This window comes from Anopheles stephensi, chromosome 2 (genome assembly GCF_013141755.1).
Source record: "Anopheles stephensi strain Indian chromosome 2, UCI_ANSTEP_V1.0, whole genome shotgun sequence".
Classification (NCBI taxonomy): domain Eukaryota; kingdom Metazoa; phylum Arthropoda; class Insecta; order Diptera; family Culicidae; genus Anopheles; species Anopheles stephensi.
In genome coordinates, this window is record NC_050202.1 from 18,071,704 (window position 1) to 18,088,980 (window position 17,277).

The 17,277-nt window shown below is 44.6% G+C and overlaps 5 protein-coding genes across 12 annotated transcripts; 1 reads left to right on the forward strand and 4 right to left on the reverse strand.

Annotated features, from left to right (window-relative positions):
• Positions 1 to 13: 13 nt before the first annotated feature.
• LOC118507305 (transcription factor Ouib-like) lies at positions 14 to 1,901 on the reverse strand. Of its 2 annotated transcripts, none has more exons than XM_036045679.1 (4): positions 1,712 to 1,901; positions 1,131 to 1,623; positions 798 to 1,054; positions 14 to 725 (listed from the first exon to the last, which is right to left on the reverse strand). In XM_036045679.1, the coding sequence occupies exons 1-4, from the start codon at positions 1,847 to 1,849 to the stop codon at positions 591 to 593; spliced, it is 1,023 nt and encodes a 340-aa protein (XP_035901572.1). In that variant the 5' UTR covers positions 1,850 to 1,901; the 3' UTR covers positions 14 to 590. The 2 variants fall into 2 exon arrangements, 1 of the variants encoding a protein (XP_035901572.1); XR_004905620.1 differs by having other exon boundaries at positions 584 to 725; positions 798 to 1,064; positions 1,712 to 1,899.
• Positions 1,902 to 2,070: 169 nt separating this feature from the next.
• Positions 2,071 to 7,304, reverse strand: LOC118507288 (zinc finger imprinted 3-like). Its single transcript, XM_036045639.1, has 8 exons — positions 7,069 to 7,304; positions 6,142 to 6,999; positions 5,079 to 6,075; positions 4,233 to 5,009; positions 3,549 to 4,166; positions 2,674 to 3,483; positions 2,457 to 2,605; positions 2,071 to 2,389 (listed from the first exon to the last, which is right to left on the reverse strand). The coding sequence occupies exons 1-3, from the start codon at positions 7,204 to 7,206 to the stop codon at positions 5,944 to 5,946; spliced, it is 1,128 nt and encodes a 375-aa protein (XP_035901532.1). The 5' UTR covers positions 7,207 to 7,304; the 3' UTR covers positions 2,071 to 2,389; positions 2,457 to 2,605; positions 2,674 to 3,483; positions 3,549 to 4,166; positions 4,233 to 5,009; positions 5,079 to 5,943.
• On the reverse strand, positions 2,629 to 5,138 carry LOC118506310 (zinc finger protein 54-like). The gene is made up of 3 exons (XM_036043259.1): positions 5,079 to 5,138; positions 4,563 to 5,009; positions 2,629 to 3,288 (listed from the first exon to the last, which is right to left on the reverse strand). The coding sequence occupies exons 1-3, from the start codon at positions 5,136 to 5,138 to the stop codon at positions 2,629 to 2,631; spliced, it is 1,167 nt and encodes a 388-aa protein (XP_035899152.1).
• A 631-nt stretch (positions 7,305 to 7,935) lies between the features above and the next one.
• On the reverse strand, positions 7,936 to 11,643 carry LOC118507287 (zinc finger protein 699-like). 2 transcript variants are annotated; one of them, XM_036045637.1, is made up of 6 exons: positions 11,387 to 11,643; positions 10,551 to 11,318; positions 10,310 to 10,461; positions 9,598 to 10,226; positions 8,698 to 9,528; positions 7,936 to 8,631 (listed from the first exon to the last, which is right to left on the reverse strand). In XM_036045637.1, exons 1-4 carry the CDS (start codon positions 11,522 to 11,524, stop codon positions 9,989 to 9,991), a joined length of 1,296 nt encoding a protein of 431 aa, XP_035901530.1. In that variant the 5' UTR covers positions 11,525 to 11,643; the 3' UTR covers positions 7,936 to 8,631; positions 8,698 to 9,528; positions 9,598 to 9,988. The 2 variants fall into 2 exon arrangements, with proteins under 2 accessions (XP_035901530.1, XP_035901531.1); XM_036045638.1 differs by having other exon boundaries at positions 10,532 to 11,318; positions 11,387 to 11,539.
• A 1,527-nt stretch (positions 11,644 to 13,170) lies between these two features.
• On the forward strand, positions 13,171 to 16,772 carry LOC118507301 (CCR4-NOT transcription complex subunit 7). 6 transcript variants are annotated; one of them, XM_036045673.1, is made up of 5 exons: positions 13,204 to 13,549; positions 13,624 to 14,029; positions 14,228 to 15,016; positions 15,858 to 16,187; positions 16,311 to 16,772. In XM_036045673.1, the coding sequence occupies exons 3-4, from the start codon at positions 14,231 to 14,233 to the stop codon at positions 16,146 to 16,148; spliced, it is 1,077 nt and encodes a 358-aa protein (XP_035901566.1). In that variant the 5' UTR covers positions 13,204 to 13,549; positions 13,624 to 14,029; positions 14,228 to 14,230; the 3' UTR covers positions 16,149 to 16,187; positions 16,311 to 16,772. The 6 variants fall into 6 exon arrangements, with proteins under 6 accessions (XP_035901568.1, XP_035901566.1, XP_035901562.1 ...); XM_036045669.1 differs by having other exon boundaries at positions 15,858 to 16,137; positions 16,292 to 16,772; XM_036045671.1 differs by having other exon boundaries at positions 15,858 to 16,137.
• Positions 16,773 to 17,277: the final 505 nt, after the last annotated feature.

Here is a 17,277-nt window from a genome sequence, read left to right on the forward strand (position 1 = left end):
ATACCCACAAGTGTTTGTTTAAAATTCTGCATAGCACGGACAGATTCTTTTATTAAAATCGTAAATCAGTATTAGAAATATTACATTACAGTTTGGGGCGGATCATGGTAGAAGTAAACTAAGCAGCTGTTTGGGGGCCTCATTCATACCGACTGAGGCATAACTTCCTATACAAAGGCTGTACGATCCTGGAAGAATCAATCATTTAGGGGGCCCCGCATTTCATCCAAAGGGCCACGTGGGACCACGAGGGTTGCGTCACAACTGCCTCCAGCAAATTGTGTCAATATTTAAATTTAGAATCACTATTGGATTCTACCAGTAAACTTAAGTATAGTATGCAGATACACAGAGAACATATGACGGAACAAATTGTTAAAATCGTGACACTAATCATTTATAAAAATAAAATAAAATGTAATATAGAAGACTAAACCTTATCACTATTTTTGAAAGTCGGTTTAGTATTATGATGACGAAAGAAGTTATCGCACCATATCAACCTAGGACAAAGTGTAATGTAAAACATATTCCCTTCGTAGACCGATGAATGCATGCAGTTTGATGTCACTCATACGAAGGCGACATATCTATGAACCAATGAGTTTCAAATTCTTTGCTATACTATGAAACTTTTTGAAATGATCTTCTAAACCACTGGAGCGGCTAAACTGTTTTGAGCAGACCTGACATTCGAATGATTCTCCCGCGTCCTGATGCGTGCGCTAGAACGGAAAAAACAACAAATCGTCAAAAACATCCTCTCTAGGCGAGGGAACCCTGCAACAGGTACTTACCATGTGATACCTGTACGTTTTGTGATGGATGAAGCCTTTGCCGCAAATTTCGCACGTCTTACCGACAGTTTTGAAGTGTACCGTTTGTATGTGCTGTGACAGGTTGCCTTTCTGTTTCATTTTTACCGGGCAGTGCGGACAAGAGTATGTGGCTTCCTCCTTGTGAATTAGTACGTGGCTCGGGATATGGTGTACGAAGATGCCGCACCAGTTGCAAAGATGTAGCTTTCTCCTTCCCCGGAAACGCTCCTCTATGACTGAAAGTTACTACATTACTAAAGACCAGCCTTTTTGCGATGGCCGTTTTGTGCAACGCGACGAGCGCCTACCTACCTTTGGGCTGTTTCTTCGGTTTTTTTACTTTCTTTGACTCCATAAAGTTGACGGGAAACTCGTCGTCGTCGGATAGCGATTCGCCGGGTTCGATGCGGTTGGCAGAGTACTGAAAGTCATCCACGTTTGACAAATCCTCCTCGTTGTTGCTTGTTACCGTATCTTCATACAGGTACTCCTGAATGTACTCTTCCTCGTAGGAGACGTGCGAGTTACCTTTCGGTGTCCAGAACGGCTCGATGGAAAATGCGGTGCCCGATTTTTCTTCCCTTTTCTCGTAATCTTGCTTGGCATCTTCCTCCACTTCGAAATCACTTTCCAGGTACTCGATCGTTTCACCGTATATGCTTTCAGCGCTACTAATCAGCACGGCGTGCAGCTCGTGGAACAGAGAATCATTGTTCAGGCACGTATTGCGGAAGGCTGCCGAGTTTTTAAGACTATTTGTACATTCCAAACACAACGCATACGATGTATCGTCATCCTCATTGAACTGTAAACGAAGTAAAAAATATCAGCTTGTTTCGATGACGCTGCTGCTGCTACAGATGCTCGGTGCAGCATTCCCGACGTTGACCAACCTGTATCCCGGTGAATCTTTGTATATCTTCGATTGTGAGCGTTGAATCCAATATTTTCACGATGGGAATTAGATATGCTTCGTCTTGGCACAAACAAAAACGGCAAATATTGTATATTTCGTGCTTGGTGCTCTCCATCCTGAAGGGCAGAACGCATCCGTAAAGTTGTTGATAAACAACGATGCTTGCAAATGTCAAACCCTTCTGTCACGCACACTGATGTAATTAATTTTGGGAAATGCGCGCCATCTATCACAGGGTGGTGCAGTGCTGTGTTTGTAATATAATTTACATCCCGATTCTAGGATCCTGTCGGTGTTGAGTTTTCCAGTTCAAATAAAACACCTTCGGTCCTTTCGTTAGCTTTGTTAGGATTTTATTGAGCGTAATTAAACTCTAAATTCGACATTCTGAAATCAATTAACTATTCTACAGAAGGTTTCCTCTTGCCTTGTTTCCATCTCGTTGCTAGCGTCTGGATGCATTTTTCTAATATGCGAATTGACGAGATACTTAAATCGAAACGACTTTTCGCAAAACGAACATTTGTGCATAACACCCTTATGCAGGAGCTCGTGCACGTTTCTGTTTTTGGTACTTTTGAATCGCTTCGGGCACTGGCTACACACGTACGGATGCTCATCCGTATGGACGATAGAATGTCGCTTTAGTTGTTCGCTGTCGGAAGTAGTGGAATGCCATTATTTTAATCAAAACGACCGCACCGGGAAAGTTGGATGCTTACCGCATTTTAAATATTTTACCACAGGTTCCACAAGGGAACTTCTGCAGGCTGTGATATCGTTTGTTATGTTTTCGCAGCATACATGCGTCCGCAAACCTTCGCGAGCACTCGTGGCATTCGTGTATTTTTCCGATCCCGTGTTGCGAGTACTGGAAACATTGTACAGATTTCGTTAGTGAAACATCCGATCAACCATGCTATTGTACATGCGGCATACCAGATGCGATCGGTAGGTTGTGTAGTGAGTGAAACCAACATTACACTCAGTGCACGTTTTCACAGCCTTCTTCAAGTGCACTGCCTGTATGTGGCGCATAAGATTTGATGCAAGTTTCATCTTGATCGAACAATAAGGGCACGCATTGTTGTGTTCTGCGGTGTGGATTGCTGAATGCGTTGCGAGATTGCTCACAGTTTTACCGCACGTGTCGCAAAGCGCAATTTCCGGCTTTCGTTTGGTACGTCTAGATGGGATACGGCTCTCGTTTGCACGGCCAGCATCACCTCCGGCAGGTTTAGTCCGTGATAGTGATCGGCAATGTTTTTTACCGGATTTCATTTCACTGGCTTTGTTCGTTAGGCTGTCGTTTTGCAACAGATCGACCTCGTCATCTTCAGAGCGCAGTTCACCTAGTTCGATGTAGTTGGCAGAGTATAGCTCTTCGTGCGTTTCGGTAGAGGACGCCGTTTGCAGATCGCCGTCATCGTTTAGCACAGTCTTTTTGGCTGCGTTTGGTTGTTCGTACCACTCAACTACTTCATGGTCGGTTGATGCAATTTCGTCATATGCGAGCAAATCTCCAGCTGCTTTCTCCGGAACAACAAATTCCACCTGCAATGGATCCGTGTCGATATCGTATGCTTCTTCAACCGCTTTGACATGCCTGCAGCTTGGACGAGTTCTTCGGTACAGTTGTTGGAATATATAGTTATTGTTGATGCAAGATTTTCGGAAAATCTCGCACTTTTCAAGTGTGTTTGTACACTGGGTGCATATGAAGTGCGTATTCCAGTGGAACGTCTCGATCTGGATTACGTAGAATGAGTACATCAGCAGGAAAGGTCCAGCACTGTGATAGATGCTAAACTCACTTGAATTCCAGTAAACAGCCACGCCGTTTCTGCTGTAAGCGAAGAGTTTAAAACCTCGGCGATGCGATACAGCGACATTCGATCCTGGGACAAACAAAAGCGACAAATTTCCAACATTTCTTCCAGACTGGTTGAAGCCGCCGCTCGCTGTAGCGCAGCAGATTTGTTGGTAAACAAAATAGCTGTCAAAATGCTCCAATGACACAGGGTGGTACAGCAATGTCGGTAGTTTACAGCGAACCTAATGCATCGTTTCTGGTGGTTGAAACATTTGAACTGAACTCCGCGATAAAAAAAAAAAAACAGAATGAATTTATCGACTACACTGCTCATATTCTAAAAGAGGAAAATATGCATCAACATATCGGAACTCAGATATAAAGCGAGAAACATTAATAAAGAACAGCGTTTCTTGCTATAAACTTAATTGAAAACATGAAACTCTTCCGTTTACATGACGTCGGTTTTCTTCCATTTATTGGCTAGCTAACTGGTTCGTTTCAGTGCCTTTGCCAAATTATGAACTCTTTTGTAATGATCGCTCAAAGCGAAAGGCTTGTTAAACGTTTTCCCGCATACTTTGCATTCGAAAGCTTTGCCTTCGGATTGATGACCAAGCTGAAAGTAGGAAAACACACTTTTAGTGCCTTTGTGCCGCTTATTATTGTTTCGTGTAGTACTCACCATATGATATCGGTACGTTTTGTGGTGAATGAAGCCTTTGCCGCACAGGTTGCATGTTTTGCCAACCATTTTATAGTGCACCGTATTGATGTGGGCTTTCATATTTGTTTTGTCTTTCATTTTGACTGGGCATTGAGGACAGCTGTAGAATGTTTCTGGCGAATGATTTTGCATGTGTTTTTTTATGTTATAGGGAAGCGTACCACACACTTCACAAAGCGCCTTTAAGTACATTCGTTTTCCACCCTTATATGACTTTAGTACATAATTGTCTGTAAATTTAGACAAATCGTGTACTTTTTTGCTTTTTTTCCTTGTTGTTGGCTGTACTGTCGGTTCAAATAGATCAACTTCGCTCAATTCGGAACTATATGGTTCGCCAGGCTCGATATAATTAGCGCTGTACATTTCACCCTCTTCGTTGCACATCGATAACTGGGTGCTGTTTGAGCTGCGAATAGTATCGGTGCAACTGTCTTCCTCCTGCAGCATGTCTACTTCTTGCTGGATGTTTACCGCCTGGGGAAAATGTGTCTGATTTGGTGCTTCTTGTTCAAAACTATTGAACTCCATCGTATCATCATCACTGTCCAAGCATATCACGCTTTGGGTGTCTTCGTGGTCTGTGCATTCGGTACTGGCGACAAGCATCATGAGCAGTTCCTCGTAGTGTGTTTGATTTTTTATGCAAGCTGTTCGATATTCAACTGACTTTTTCAGCCGGCTTGTACACGCCGTACATATCGCGTATAACGTGCAGTCCTCATCGGTGTTTATCTGTAAAATGTATGAAACTTCGTGTAAGCCAAGGCGCCTTGTAATCAAATAGCAGTCCGATAATTCTACCCGAATGCCGGTGTATCGGTCGATATCGCCGGGCGTAATGGTGGAATCCAATATCCTCATGATGGGTTGCAATCTCTATAAGTCCTCGGACAAACAAAACCGACAAACATTCAATAATTCTTGCAAAATGTTCGCCATTACTAGCGAGTTTACGTGCTGGACGCTCTGGATGGATTGTTTACATTTGAAGGGCGTTTGACAGCCTCCACCGATACACACACTCACTCACACACAAACACAATATTTTGAACTCACGATATTTCAAGGATGCCTTGATTATTTTGTTGTAGAGCAAAATCATTTCATGTTAACTTTATTAATCCACGGGGATGGTAAGTTGAACGCCAAAACATTCCTGCATTTATGCTATTCCTCCAACTCCAAAAAATCGTTAGAAAAGCAAGCAAGTGCCTCAAGTGAGTTTTAATCATAAGATTTCTGGCCAATAGTGCAGCTGAACATTGCACCGCTGTGGGTCAGTTCATGATTATTTCTCATGTCGTGCATGCCTACTACAAGCCATTGTTTGACGATAGCCAAATTGTATTGGTATGCTATATGGCGATGCAGTGTAACCATCGATAGAAGATTACAGCAAAGGACAACTATTCAAGGAACTGACCATGGCTGTTGCTGAAGATCTGGGTTTCTGAGTGCGCAAGTAAATCAGATTTATTTGGTTTAATAGCTAACTGTTTTTTGGTAGGCCCAAATTGAGATGGAGTGATGGCGTTGATGCGTCCGATAGAACGGCCGGGATAACGGATTGGCAGACGACGGCGCTGAACCGTGAGCGGTATCGAGGATTGTTGTAGCAGGCCAAGACCGCAAAGCGGTTGTAGCGCCTGATAAGTAAGTAAGTAAGCTAACTGTTTCTTTTCAGTGGCTTTGCCAAATTATGAACTCTTTTGTTATGATCGCTCAGACAGAAAGGATTGTTAAACGTTTTTCCGCATACTTTACATTCGAAAGCTTCGCCTTCGGATTGATGACCAAGCTGAAAGTAGGAAAACACACTTTTAGTGCCTTTGTGCCGCTTATTAGTGTTTCGTATAATACTCACCATATGATATCGGTACGTTTTGTGGTGAACAAAGCCTTTGCCGCATATGTTGCATGTTTTGCCAACCATTTTATAGTGCACCGTGTTGATGTGAGCTTTTAGGTTTGTTTTCGACTTCATTTTCACTGGACATCGTGGACAGGTGTAGAGAGTCTCTGGGAAATGATTTCGTATATGACCATTTATGTCACAAACCATTATCCCGCAGACATCACAAAGCGATTTTGGATAGACTCGTTTGCCGTGTTTGTACGATTTGACAAAATAACGATTGCTGCCATTGAGCACCGTGAAATCGTACACCTTTCTCTCCTTGTCTGGCTTCGGGGCGACGTGTTGCTCCTCCGGTGGAATATCCTTCTTGCGAGTATATTTTTTTCTCGGTTTCTTCTTCGGTTCAGATTTTTTGTCCACGTCGCTATCGGAATTGCATGGTTCACCAGGCTCGATATAGTTAGCGCTGTACATTTCATCCTCTTCGTTGCACATTATTTTCGATGACTGCGTGCTGTTCGCGCTGCGAATGGTGTAGGTGCAACTGTCTTCCTCGTGCGACATGTTCATCGCTTGGGATATGTTTTCGTCCAGCAGCAGGTTATATTCTTCCAGTATGTCTTCCTTCTGAGATATTTCTTCATAACTATTGAAATCCATCGTATCATCATCACTGTCCAAGCATATCACGCTTTGGGTGTCTTCATGGTCTGTGCATTCGGTACTGGCGACAAGCATCATGAGCAGTTCCTCGTAGTGTGTTTGATTTTTTATGCAAGCTGTTCGATATTCAACTGACTTTTTCAGCCGGCTTGTACACTCTGTACATATCGCGTACAACGTGCAGTCCTCATCGGTGTTTATCTGTAAAATGTATGAAATTTCGTGTAAGCTAAGGCGCCTTGTAAACAAATAGCAGTACGATAATCCTACCAGTATGCCGGTGTATCGTTCTATCTCGCCGGGCGTAATGGTTGAATCCAATATCCTCATGATGGGCTGCAATCGCTGTAAGTCCTCGGACAAACAAAACCGACAGACATTCAATAATTCTTGCAAAACGTTCGCCATTATTAGCGAGTTTACGTGCTGAACGCTCTGGATGGATTGTTTACATTTTAGGTGCGTTTGACAGCACTCGCTGACAGCATGCGAGACGCGCGCACACATACACACGTAGTAAGATGCTGCTGCTGCGATGTTTTCAGGATTGCATTGATGATTGTTAATGATCATGTTTTATGGTGATCATCCATAAAATGCAGGACAATGTTGACGCGAAGCACGATAATTTTACATAAAATGTGTACATTCTCAACGTATATTTTTCAAAAATACATTTCTGTGGATCAGTACATAGTTATTTCTCGCCTTCGAACTGCTGGAAGCGTTTTGGTCACTCGCTACACGCATCTACACGGCTCATCTGATGATGGCGACTTGTTGATGCCTTCGTCGATATGTTTGTCTATTATAAAAAAAGCAAATGAAAGTAATTATGAATTGAAGTTGAAAGAAAAGAGAAATGTGTTCTAACTTCCTTGTAAGACACATGCCACATGTCGTAAATTTGTAATTTTCATCACAATGTTCGCGATTAAAATTATATCGCAATCCTCTCACGTGGTCGTATTGCTTGAAATAAACTCGGCATTCATGGAATCATCCTATTCCGTGTTAAAAAAGTATTTAATTGTATTATTTAATGTATTACTATCAGCTAGCATCCGTTACCATGTGTGATATGTAGCGATTCTTGCTGGTGAAAAGTGATAGCGACATAGGATCATTCAACCTGCATTACTTTTTGGACCTCTCAAATGACCATTTATTCCTTCTATCTTTGGATTTCATTTCTGTTGCTGTATCGTTGATGCCGTTTTGGGACTGTTTTACTTCGCGGTTCGTTTTCATTGTAAGTGTACGTAGTGGACAGAAACGTTTCAGCAGACCTGAACGAGTAAATATTACAAAAAATCAACGGAAATTAACAATAAGCCGATTTCTCAAAATAAACTGTTAAATTATGTTATAAAAAAATATCCATCTCAAACAACAACAAACGAGAGATGCATTTCAAAAGCTAATTACGTATTCCCCTATAGCGGATTTCGGTTTGGTTTGAGTGATCTACCTTTCTATTGTACTTCTATGTTGAACCATGCAAAGAGGACCTTTTCGGAAAGCTAATCGTTGACAAAGAACGGTTGGCTAGTTTGTTTGTCTGATTAGAGTGCCTTTCAGTCATTGCACTTCATTCGCCGCTCGTTGGCAAATAATTACAGAACAATTGATGATTCCTACCGGTGAGGTAGTCCTGGGCATGAAAGCGCACAAGAGAAGAACATTTATTTGGTTCGCCGGTTAGCTGGTTTGCTTTGGTGTCTTGAAAAAATTATGGACTCTATTGTAATGGTCCCTCAAGCCAAAAGCTTTGTCAAACGTTTTCCCGCACGGTTGGCATTCGTAGGTTTTGCCTTCGGATTGATGACCAAGCTGAAGGTAGGAAAACACACTGTTAGTACCTCCGTGTCGCATATTGCAGTTGCGTGTAGTACTCACCATATGATATCGGTACGTTTTGTGGTGAACAAAGCCTTTGCCGCATATGTTGCATGTTTTACCAATCTTTTTTAAATGCACCGTGTTGATGTGAGCCTTCATGTATTGTTTCGATTTAATTTTGACTGAACAATGAGGACAGCTATACAGTTTCTCTGGGAAATGATTTCGTAAATGACCGTGTATGTCACAAACCATTATCCCGCAGACATCACAAAGCGATTTTAGATAAACTCGTTTCCCGTCTTTGGACGATTTGACAAAATAGCAATCACTACCATTGAGCAGCGTGAAATCGTACACTTTTTTCTCTCTGCCAGTTTTATCGCGAACGACTGGTACCTCCTGGGTCGGTGGAAGTTGTATCTTGTACGTATAAGACTTTCTTGGCTTTTTCTTCTGTCCAGATCTTTCGTCGCTATCGGAATTGCATGGTTCGCCAGGCTCGATATAGTTAGCGCTGTACATTTCATTCTCTTCGTTGCACATCGCTCGGTTCGATGACTGGGTGCTGTTTGAGCTACGAATGGTATCGGTGCAACTGTCTTCCGCATGCAGCATGTTTACTTCTTGCTGGATGTTTACCGCCCGGGGAACATGTGTCTGCTTTGGTGATTCTTGTTCAAAACTATTGTACTCCATCGAATCATCATCACATGTTTGAGTGTTTGCATGGTCTGTACATTCGGTACTGGCGACAAGCATCATGAGCAGTTCCTCGTAGTGTTTTTGATTGTTGATGCAAGCTGTTCGATATTCAACTGACTTTTTCAGCCGGCTTGTACACTCCGTACATATCGCGTACAGCGTGCAGTCTTCATCGGTGTTTACCTGTAAAATATATGAAACTTCGTGTAAGCCAAGGCGCCTTGTAAATAAAAAGCAGTACGATAATCCTACCCGAATGCCGGTGTATCGGTCGATCTCGCCGGGCGTAATGGTGGAATCCAATATCCTCATGATGGGTTGCAATCGCTGTAAGTCCTCGGACAAACAAAACCGACAAACATTCAGTAATTCTTGCAAAACGTTCGCCATTAGTAAGCGAGTTTACGTTCTGCACGCGCTGGATGGATTGTTTACATTTTAGGTGCGTTTGACAGCTTTCGCTGGCGGGATACGCGCGCACACATACACACGACGGAATGTGCTGCACTCGCGATGTTGTGTGTGGCTAACTTGATCTTCTTTATTGTGTTCGTGCCAGGTTATACTTTTCCGTCCGGTATGTAGAAACACAGATGTGCATGCAATGCATAACGGGCATGCACGTAGGAAATGTTCGTCCCTATTAAACATATTCCTCGTCGTTTGCGGGATTCAGCTCTGGATGCACTTTTTTCAGATGCATACTCAGCAAGGATTTGTAACGATAGGACTTATTGCATGTTTGACAGGAAAACACAATGCCACTGTGCGTGAGCTGGTGCGTATTGCGAGCGTATCCACTTTTGAACCTTTTCGGGCACTGGTTGCATGCGTACGGTTGGTCATCCGAATGCACCCTGGCGTGCATCCGCAGAGACTTGCTGTGGTGAGAAAAAAGGCATTACCACACTTTCAGTACGCAACATCGTGTGCCGGTAGCAGCTTCTCCAGCCTAGTGACTTACCTGGTCTTAAACCGTTTGCTACAGAGCGTACATCCGTACTTGCTTTCAAGACTATGTACGCGCTTTGCGTGCTCCTTGACGCCACTGTAGTGGTTAAATTTTTTTAAGCAAATTTTGCACTCGAACTTTTCCCCCATATTATGCTTGGAGCGCTAAAAAAAAAAAAACAGGGACAATTGTAGAGTTGAGAGTGAGTGTGCAACGTACATTCTTCCGACGCACATGCGCTTGCTACACGTACTATGTGCGACTCGTAGGTGTTGCGATGCGTGAATTCTTTACCGCATACTTCACACGTTTTGACGATTTTTTTTATATGCACCGATTCTATGTGGCGCAAGAGATTGGAACTGTCCGTCATTTGCACCGGACAGTGTGGGCAAGCGTATCTCGCTTGCTTTGTATGGCTCATATAGTGCCGTCTGTAGTTAGTGATCATCAGGCCACACAATTCACAAAGCTGCTTTGGCATGCACTGCCATTCGTGCTGGTCCGGTGCAGTGTTTCGTACGGAGGCGTCATCTACCCCTGGCGGATGGCTGGCTGTGCCATTACTAGTTGATTTTTTTCTACCAGCCCTTGCTGTGCGTACTGACGTTGGTGGTGGTTTAGCTTCCTCTTTAGTGCTTTCGTCTGGACTGTCGAAATAGTCGGACGCTTCCGATTTGCTAGAATCTTCGGCCAGTTCGCTGTCAGCAATGATGGGAAGTGATGTTAATACCCATTCGCCCTTCGAACTGATCATTTCTATCCCAATCGCATCTCCAGGGTTGCAGCTGAGTGGGTCGCTGTCTTCGGTTTCGCCGAAATTTGGGTGCGCCGTTGCTTCCTGTGGACATGGCTGTTGTTGTAAGGAACAATCCTGCCTTGCGCTCGCAATTAACGCTGAGAAAAGTTGACTGTAGAGTCTATCGTTGCGCAGGCACGAGTTGCGAAAGACAACCGATTTCCTTAATATGTTTTTGCAATCGATGCATATCACGTACGAAATGTTGTCTTGCGTTGGAATCTAACAACGAAACAAACGTAATCCTTGATACCGGGCAAATCTGTCGGTAGGGCCTTTGTGAAACGCACCTGTACACCGGTGAACCTTTCGACGTCTTCGATGGTTAGCAGCGAGCTGAACACATCCCGAGCTGGAATTAATCGTTCCTTTTCTTCGGTCAAACAGAGTCGGCAGATATCGCCAATGTTGCGTAGAGTATCAACCATTTTCAGTGCAGCAATGATTTTGTTTAACAACAGCCATTGACGTACGGATCCAAACACAGGGTGACTCTTTCTCTTTTCGCTGTCAAGTTTTTCAATTGTAGTTGTTTTACTTACGGTTCAATTGTACCCCCTTTGGACATTTTTTTCCTATGGCTTTTCCTTTGATTTCGTTTAAATCGATTTTATTGTTATACTTCGTGAACAATAAATTTCTGGGTGGTTTTTCTTCACGTGCAAATTAAGCAGACTTGTACCGGTATGCTTTATCACAATGCAACGTGCAACGAAAAACCACCCCCACGTGGGTTAGTTCGTGTGTTCGTTTCACACTCGCACCTTTAAACCGTTTCGGACACGAACTGCACGCATAACCGTCGCTCGGTAGAATGCACATTTTTGTGCAGATTCAATGCTTGCCTTGCGGAAAGGAGTAAATGCATCGTAGATCGTAAATCGGATACAGATATGCTAGCAGCGACCTCACCTGTCCTTGAACGGTTTGCCACATACCGAACATGCAAAGTTCCGTTCGTTGTTATGGGCTTGCGATGTGTGTTTTTATAGCCACTAGGTTGTTTGAATGTTTTCAAGCACATCTGGCATTGGTATGTGTCTCCAGCTCTGTGCTTAGATCGCTAAGAGTATCGTAAAAGGAAAGGTAGTGGAAAACAGAAATCATTAACCAACATTTTCTACGGTTTGTAAAGTGTACCGTACCATGTGTGTTTTGTACGAATTGATGTGAGAAAATCCTCTTCACATATGGTTCACACGATTTAACCACCTTCTTCAGATGGACTGCCTGCATGTGACGGGCGAGATTCGATTGGTTTGCCATCGTCATCGGGCAATGTGGGCAAGCGTAGGTGGTGGTGTCCTTTGGATGAGCACGAAGGTGGTACCAAAGATTTTCAACCAATTTGCCACAAGTCACACACAGCTGCTGCCTGCGATTAGTTGAGCATTTCGCTGGCTTAACGGGTATGTGTAGTGATTTTTCTGGAACTAAATCTTTAACAGTCGAACATGGCTCCATGCAATTACTGTTGGCTTCATACTGCTCGCTGCTAGGTGGATCGCGCTGTAAATCGTACCGGAATTACTTGTCGTTTATCGTTGGATATAGTCAATTTTGTTGACTGTATAAACCTGCAAAACATATGTTCCCTTTCAGCTGTAGGTCAGACTTCGAGAAAGCCATCATACCCACCTGAACACCGGTGAATAGCTCTATCATTTCAATTGTGAGCGAAGAGTTCAGTACCTCCCCTGCGGTCAGCAACTGTTTGTGATCTACGCTCAAGCAGAACCGACATATTTTAGGAATTGATTCCAGGGCTAATTTTGCTTGCATTTAGCTTTGGCTACAAAATTGTTTGATGCACATTTTGTAAACATTTCAAAACGTTATTGCGATGCAGAAGCGACTACACGTTCAATGTTCACACCGTCGGAAATATATGTGAATTGGATGAATAGTAGGAAACGTTATAAAATTAACATAAATGACGGGGCGAAAAATGCGTACGAGTTGGTGATAGTGTTATTTTCTTAAAAATCGCAATGTTACCATTTTTTTATCGTTTTATTCAAACGTATACAATCCTGCACGGAGATCTATACGGGCGGGAAAACAAATTCACACTGTCCTACCCCTTATGACAGTTGTGTGCTGTCATTCTCGGCATTTTTTTACTGGTTGTTTCTTTGCAACCAAAGCTATCGCGTTTCGGTGTCTGAAAACAGTTTAAAACAATTTGTGTGCTGATTTTTACATCGTTTTAGCTGAAATATCCATAAATACTTCGTTGCGGTGCGTTGTCCTTTCGGGGGAGTAGCGCCAACGAAAGAAAAAAATCAGCGAACTCCTTGCAAATCGCCAACCAGTAAGACACAGGACAGACGTACACCGCGCTAAATTGATGTAGAAGAGAAACCAGTCTCCATTAGCATCGAAAGGCGCCGTAAAGAATGGCGAATGGATACTAGCAAAAAGTTTACGGTAAGCAGTCGCCCTGGAAATTTGTAAGTGTATTTCAATGGCTAAGCTTAAAACTAGGTTTCATCTTCACTGTTCGTTGGTCTTCTTACTCCTGCAGCTACACCGGAACCAGGCAAATCTTCCACCACTAAAGCAGCAAAGATTCCGTATCGGTCCCCAACAAGAAAAACTCGTCTGTCCGTGAAGTTTTAGCCGCAAGTGGGCGATAGTGGACAAAAGTTGTGAATCGCCAATTTGTGTTGGTTTTGTATGTGTGCTGACTGTGTATGTTTGGTGCAACGTGTAGAAAACATTCTAGCCTAATGCGAGGACGGGCCGAAAAAGAAGAAAAAAGCGTGGAAGAAGCGAAACTAAAATAGAAGAAGCGAAAGCTAGAAAAAACAACGAAGAGGGACGGTTGACACGGTACAGGAAGGACCATCGTTTGAAAAAGAAAGCACCACAGCAAACATCTTGCACCCGTAAAGGTCGGACCAGCTGCTTGAGCTGAGGGACTCGTAAAGGTAAGCCATGGATGTAGATGGTTGCCCAGCAACACCTAACCCCTTATCGTGATGCAATCCTGCTGCCTTTTGCACGTCAGATCTAGTACACTTGGTTGTGCTGCTGAAGAATTTAGTTCTTGATGCGTCTTCACTACTTGAGTGAACTAAATTGGTACTCTTTTATTTGCTTCTGCTTTTCCGAATTGCTGCCACCAGGCAATGCCATCAGCGGTTAGTGGCGGCGGAGGTCACGGCGGCGGTGGTGGCGGTGGAGGCAACATGAATCCGCAGACGAACGAAGAATGTGGCATCCGGGACGTGTGGCGCCACAATCTGGACGAGGAGTTCCGCACTATACGGCTGATCGTGCAAAAGTATCACTACGTAGCGATGGACACGGAGTTCCCCGGTGTGGTTGCACGACCGGTGGGTGAATTCCGTTCGTCAGCCGACTACCAGTACCAGAGCCTGCGCTGTAACGTGGATCTGCTGCGCATCATTCAGCTCGGTCTAACGTTTATGGACGACGATGGGCGTACGCCGGCCGGCTTTTCAACGTGGCAGTTTAACTTCAAGTTTAACCTGAACGAGGATATGTACGCGCAGGATTCGATCGATCTGCTGCTAAACTCGGGCATACAGTTTAAAAAGCACGAGGAAGACGGTATCGACCCGCTGGACTTTGCCGAACTGCTCATGACGTCCGGCATCGTGCTGATGGACAACATCAAGTGGCTGAGCTTTCACTCCGGGTACGACTTTGCCTACCTGCTGAAGCTGCTCACCGATCAGAACCTGCCGGCCGAGGAGGGCGACTTTTTTGAGCTGCTGCGAATCTACTTCCCGACCATCTACGACGTCAAGTATCTGATGAAGTCGTGCAAAAATCTCAAGGGCGGCTTGCAGGAGGTCGCCGACCAGCTGGAGCTACGGCGGGTCGGTCCGCAGCATCAGGCCGGCTCGGATTCACTGCTCACCGGAATGGCGTTCTTCAAGATGCGAGAGGTACATTCCAATGATTGCTTCGCGACTACTAACCTCAGCCGCTCGGTAAACGAGGACGAGCTGCTAGAGCAGCGGGCGAAGAGTAGTCCGAACCGGAGCCGCAATAGCAGCGGTATCGGTAGCTTCGAGTGTGCCTGTGCCGAACGGTACGAGCGGTGCCTGCGCCAGTCGCTGAATCACATCGATACTCGGTTGAAAAGTCACCGGAAACCGGAATAGTAGACAGAGAGAAACAGACTCGCCATCGACAGAAAACAAAACCGTACCGACCTCTCCTGTACGTTGCATGGTCAAGCGGATGCCCTGTTCGGGAGAGAGAGACTATCGCGTAACAAAATCGTTGTGAACTTGTGACACAAAATGGCCATGGTTGAGCTGTGCTCCCAATGGCTGCTTGCACACCATAGCTCCCCGAACGACAATCTGTCTCCGTTCGTGGAGCGGAGATTAAACGAAAAAAAGGGCTTTGTCAAATCGGTGGTGAACAATGGCTCCCTGGAGGAGAAAGAAGGATTTTCTGTTCGCATTATTGGTTAAAATTTCAGTTCCTTAGCCTGTTCATGTACAAAGATCACTCGATCGTTTACGGTATGCTTATGCAATTTTGTTGAAATTATCGAACTTTGGAATAGAACTTATCGCATGCTATCTAGCATTCTATAGCACAAATGCAAAACAAAAAACCACGGTGTTTTCTCAATTGAGGAGTTGTAAAACCAGCTGCTAAGATGGGCCCCTTTATTCACGATGCCTTTTTTCTTCTCTTCTTTCTTCTGTGCCACCTCTCCCTACCTGCCGTTACGATGTCGCGGACGTGCGCGTGCTACTACCCCGGTCGTAGATGTTCTTTGAGGACAATATTGACAATGCCAAGTATTGTGGTCATCTGTACGGGCTAGGCACACCCTTCGTCGCGAACGGCAACAATACGACGCCTGGTGGTGGCGGCGGTGGAAGCGGCGGCGGTGGTGGTGGTGGTGGTGGTGGTGCCGGTGGTGGCACAGGCGGCAGTGGCGGTACTACCGGAACCGGTGGCACCGGCAGTGTCACCTCGTCCGGCACTGGCAACACAGGCAACAGCAACACGGCCAACAACAACAACAGCAACAACAACAGCAATAGTACGAATTAATTTCTACCCTAATTCCTTCCCTCGGTACACACGGTCACGGTTGGTTCGCTTTTCCGGGTGGATTTGTGATCGTGCGATCGTATAGTTAGATCACCCGTTAAGAACACTGCTATCGGTTGCTTGATGATACACAGGAGGTTTAGCTCGAACTATTTCTTGCAGGTAAACCGGAGCGGTAGAACCAGCGGACAAGTAGACCACGTCGCTAGTAGAACAACATCCCGCAGCCGGACAACCGCACACCACCACGGTCGGAAGTACATTGGGCAGCAGCAACATTCAGCGCACCAGCATAGTTTCCTTCCTCCCCGTTCTTGGATAAGTGACCACCTCCTGACTGGTGGCAGTGGTCTGGACTGGCGGATATTGGACGATCCAGCATGCCGGCACCATTCCTGTGCGTGCCACTGTGAGGGCATATAATGTGTTGGCTTGCAACCATCTGTAAAGAAAAGAAAAAAAAACCTCGATCGATTAATTGTGTGTGAGTGTGTGAGTGTGTTGCAGACAAGCTAACGATAAGATCTAAAAAGTTTATAATAATGACCCACGAAAAGTGATTATTTGTAAGAGCCGAAATTCAGCAGGTGTAATAAAACAGTACGAAATGTAAAATACGATTAACAGTGCCCCAAGAGCTATTTTTCTTCGGACGGCCAGAAAAAAAAACATGAAGAGTGTTTCCGAGTCGACCCACCGGAGTCTGGAACATCTTATTGGGAGTTATTTTGATGAGATTAGAACATATCATCCTTAGGGTCCAACATTTTACTGAGTAGGATCGAAAGGCCGGTTCATGTATCACACCCTAGGCTAGGGTCATCATTGTCTTCACCCATTTGCATCAAGGCTCCGGCTCCGGTTCAAAATCCCTGGTACTTCTGGAGAGATCTCGTGACAGTAAGGAAGCTCGAATTACTCCCTTCCCCCCCATCTGTTTAACCACGCCTCACCATCCACCTAACGATGTGCAAGTGATCACCGCGCAACCAGGATGTGCCGGAACAGGAATCAAGTTGAAGAATACTTGCAAAATCCTGCAGCATGCCTCATAACCATCCCCTCCAGCAGTGCACCAGTACTGCCACACTCTGGCAACAATTTGAATTTAATTGGCACAATAGCAGTT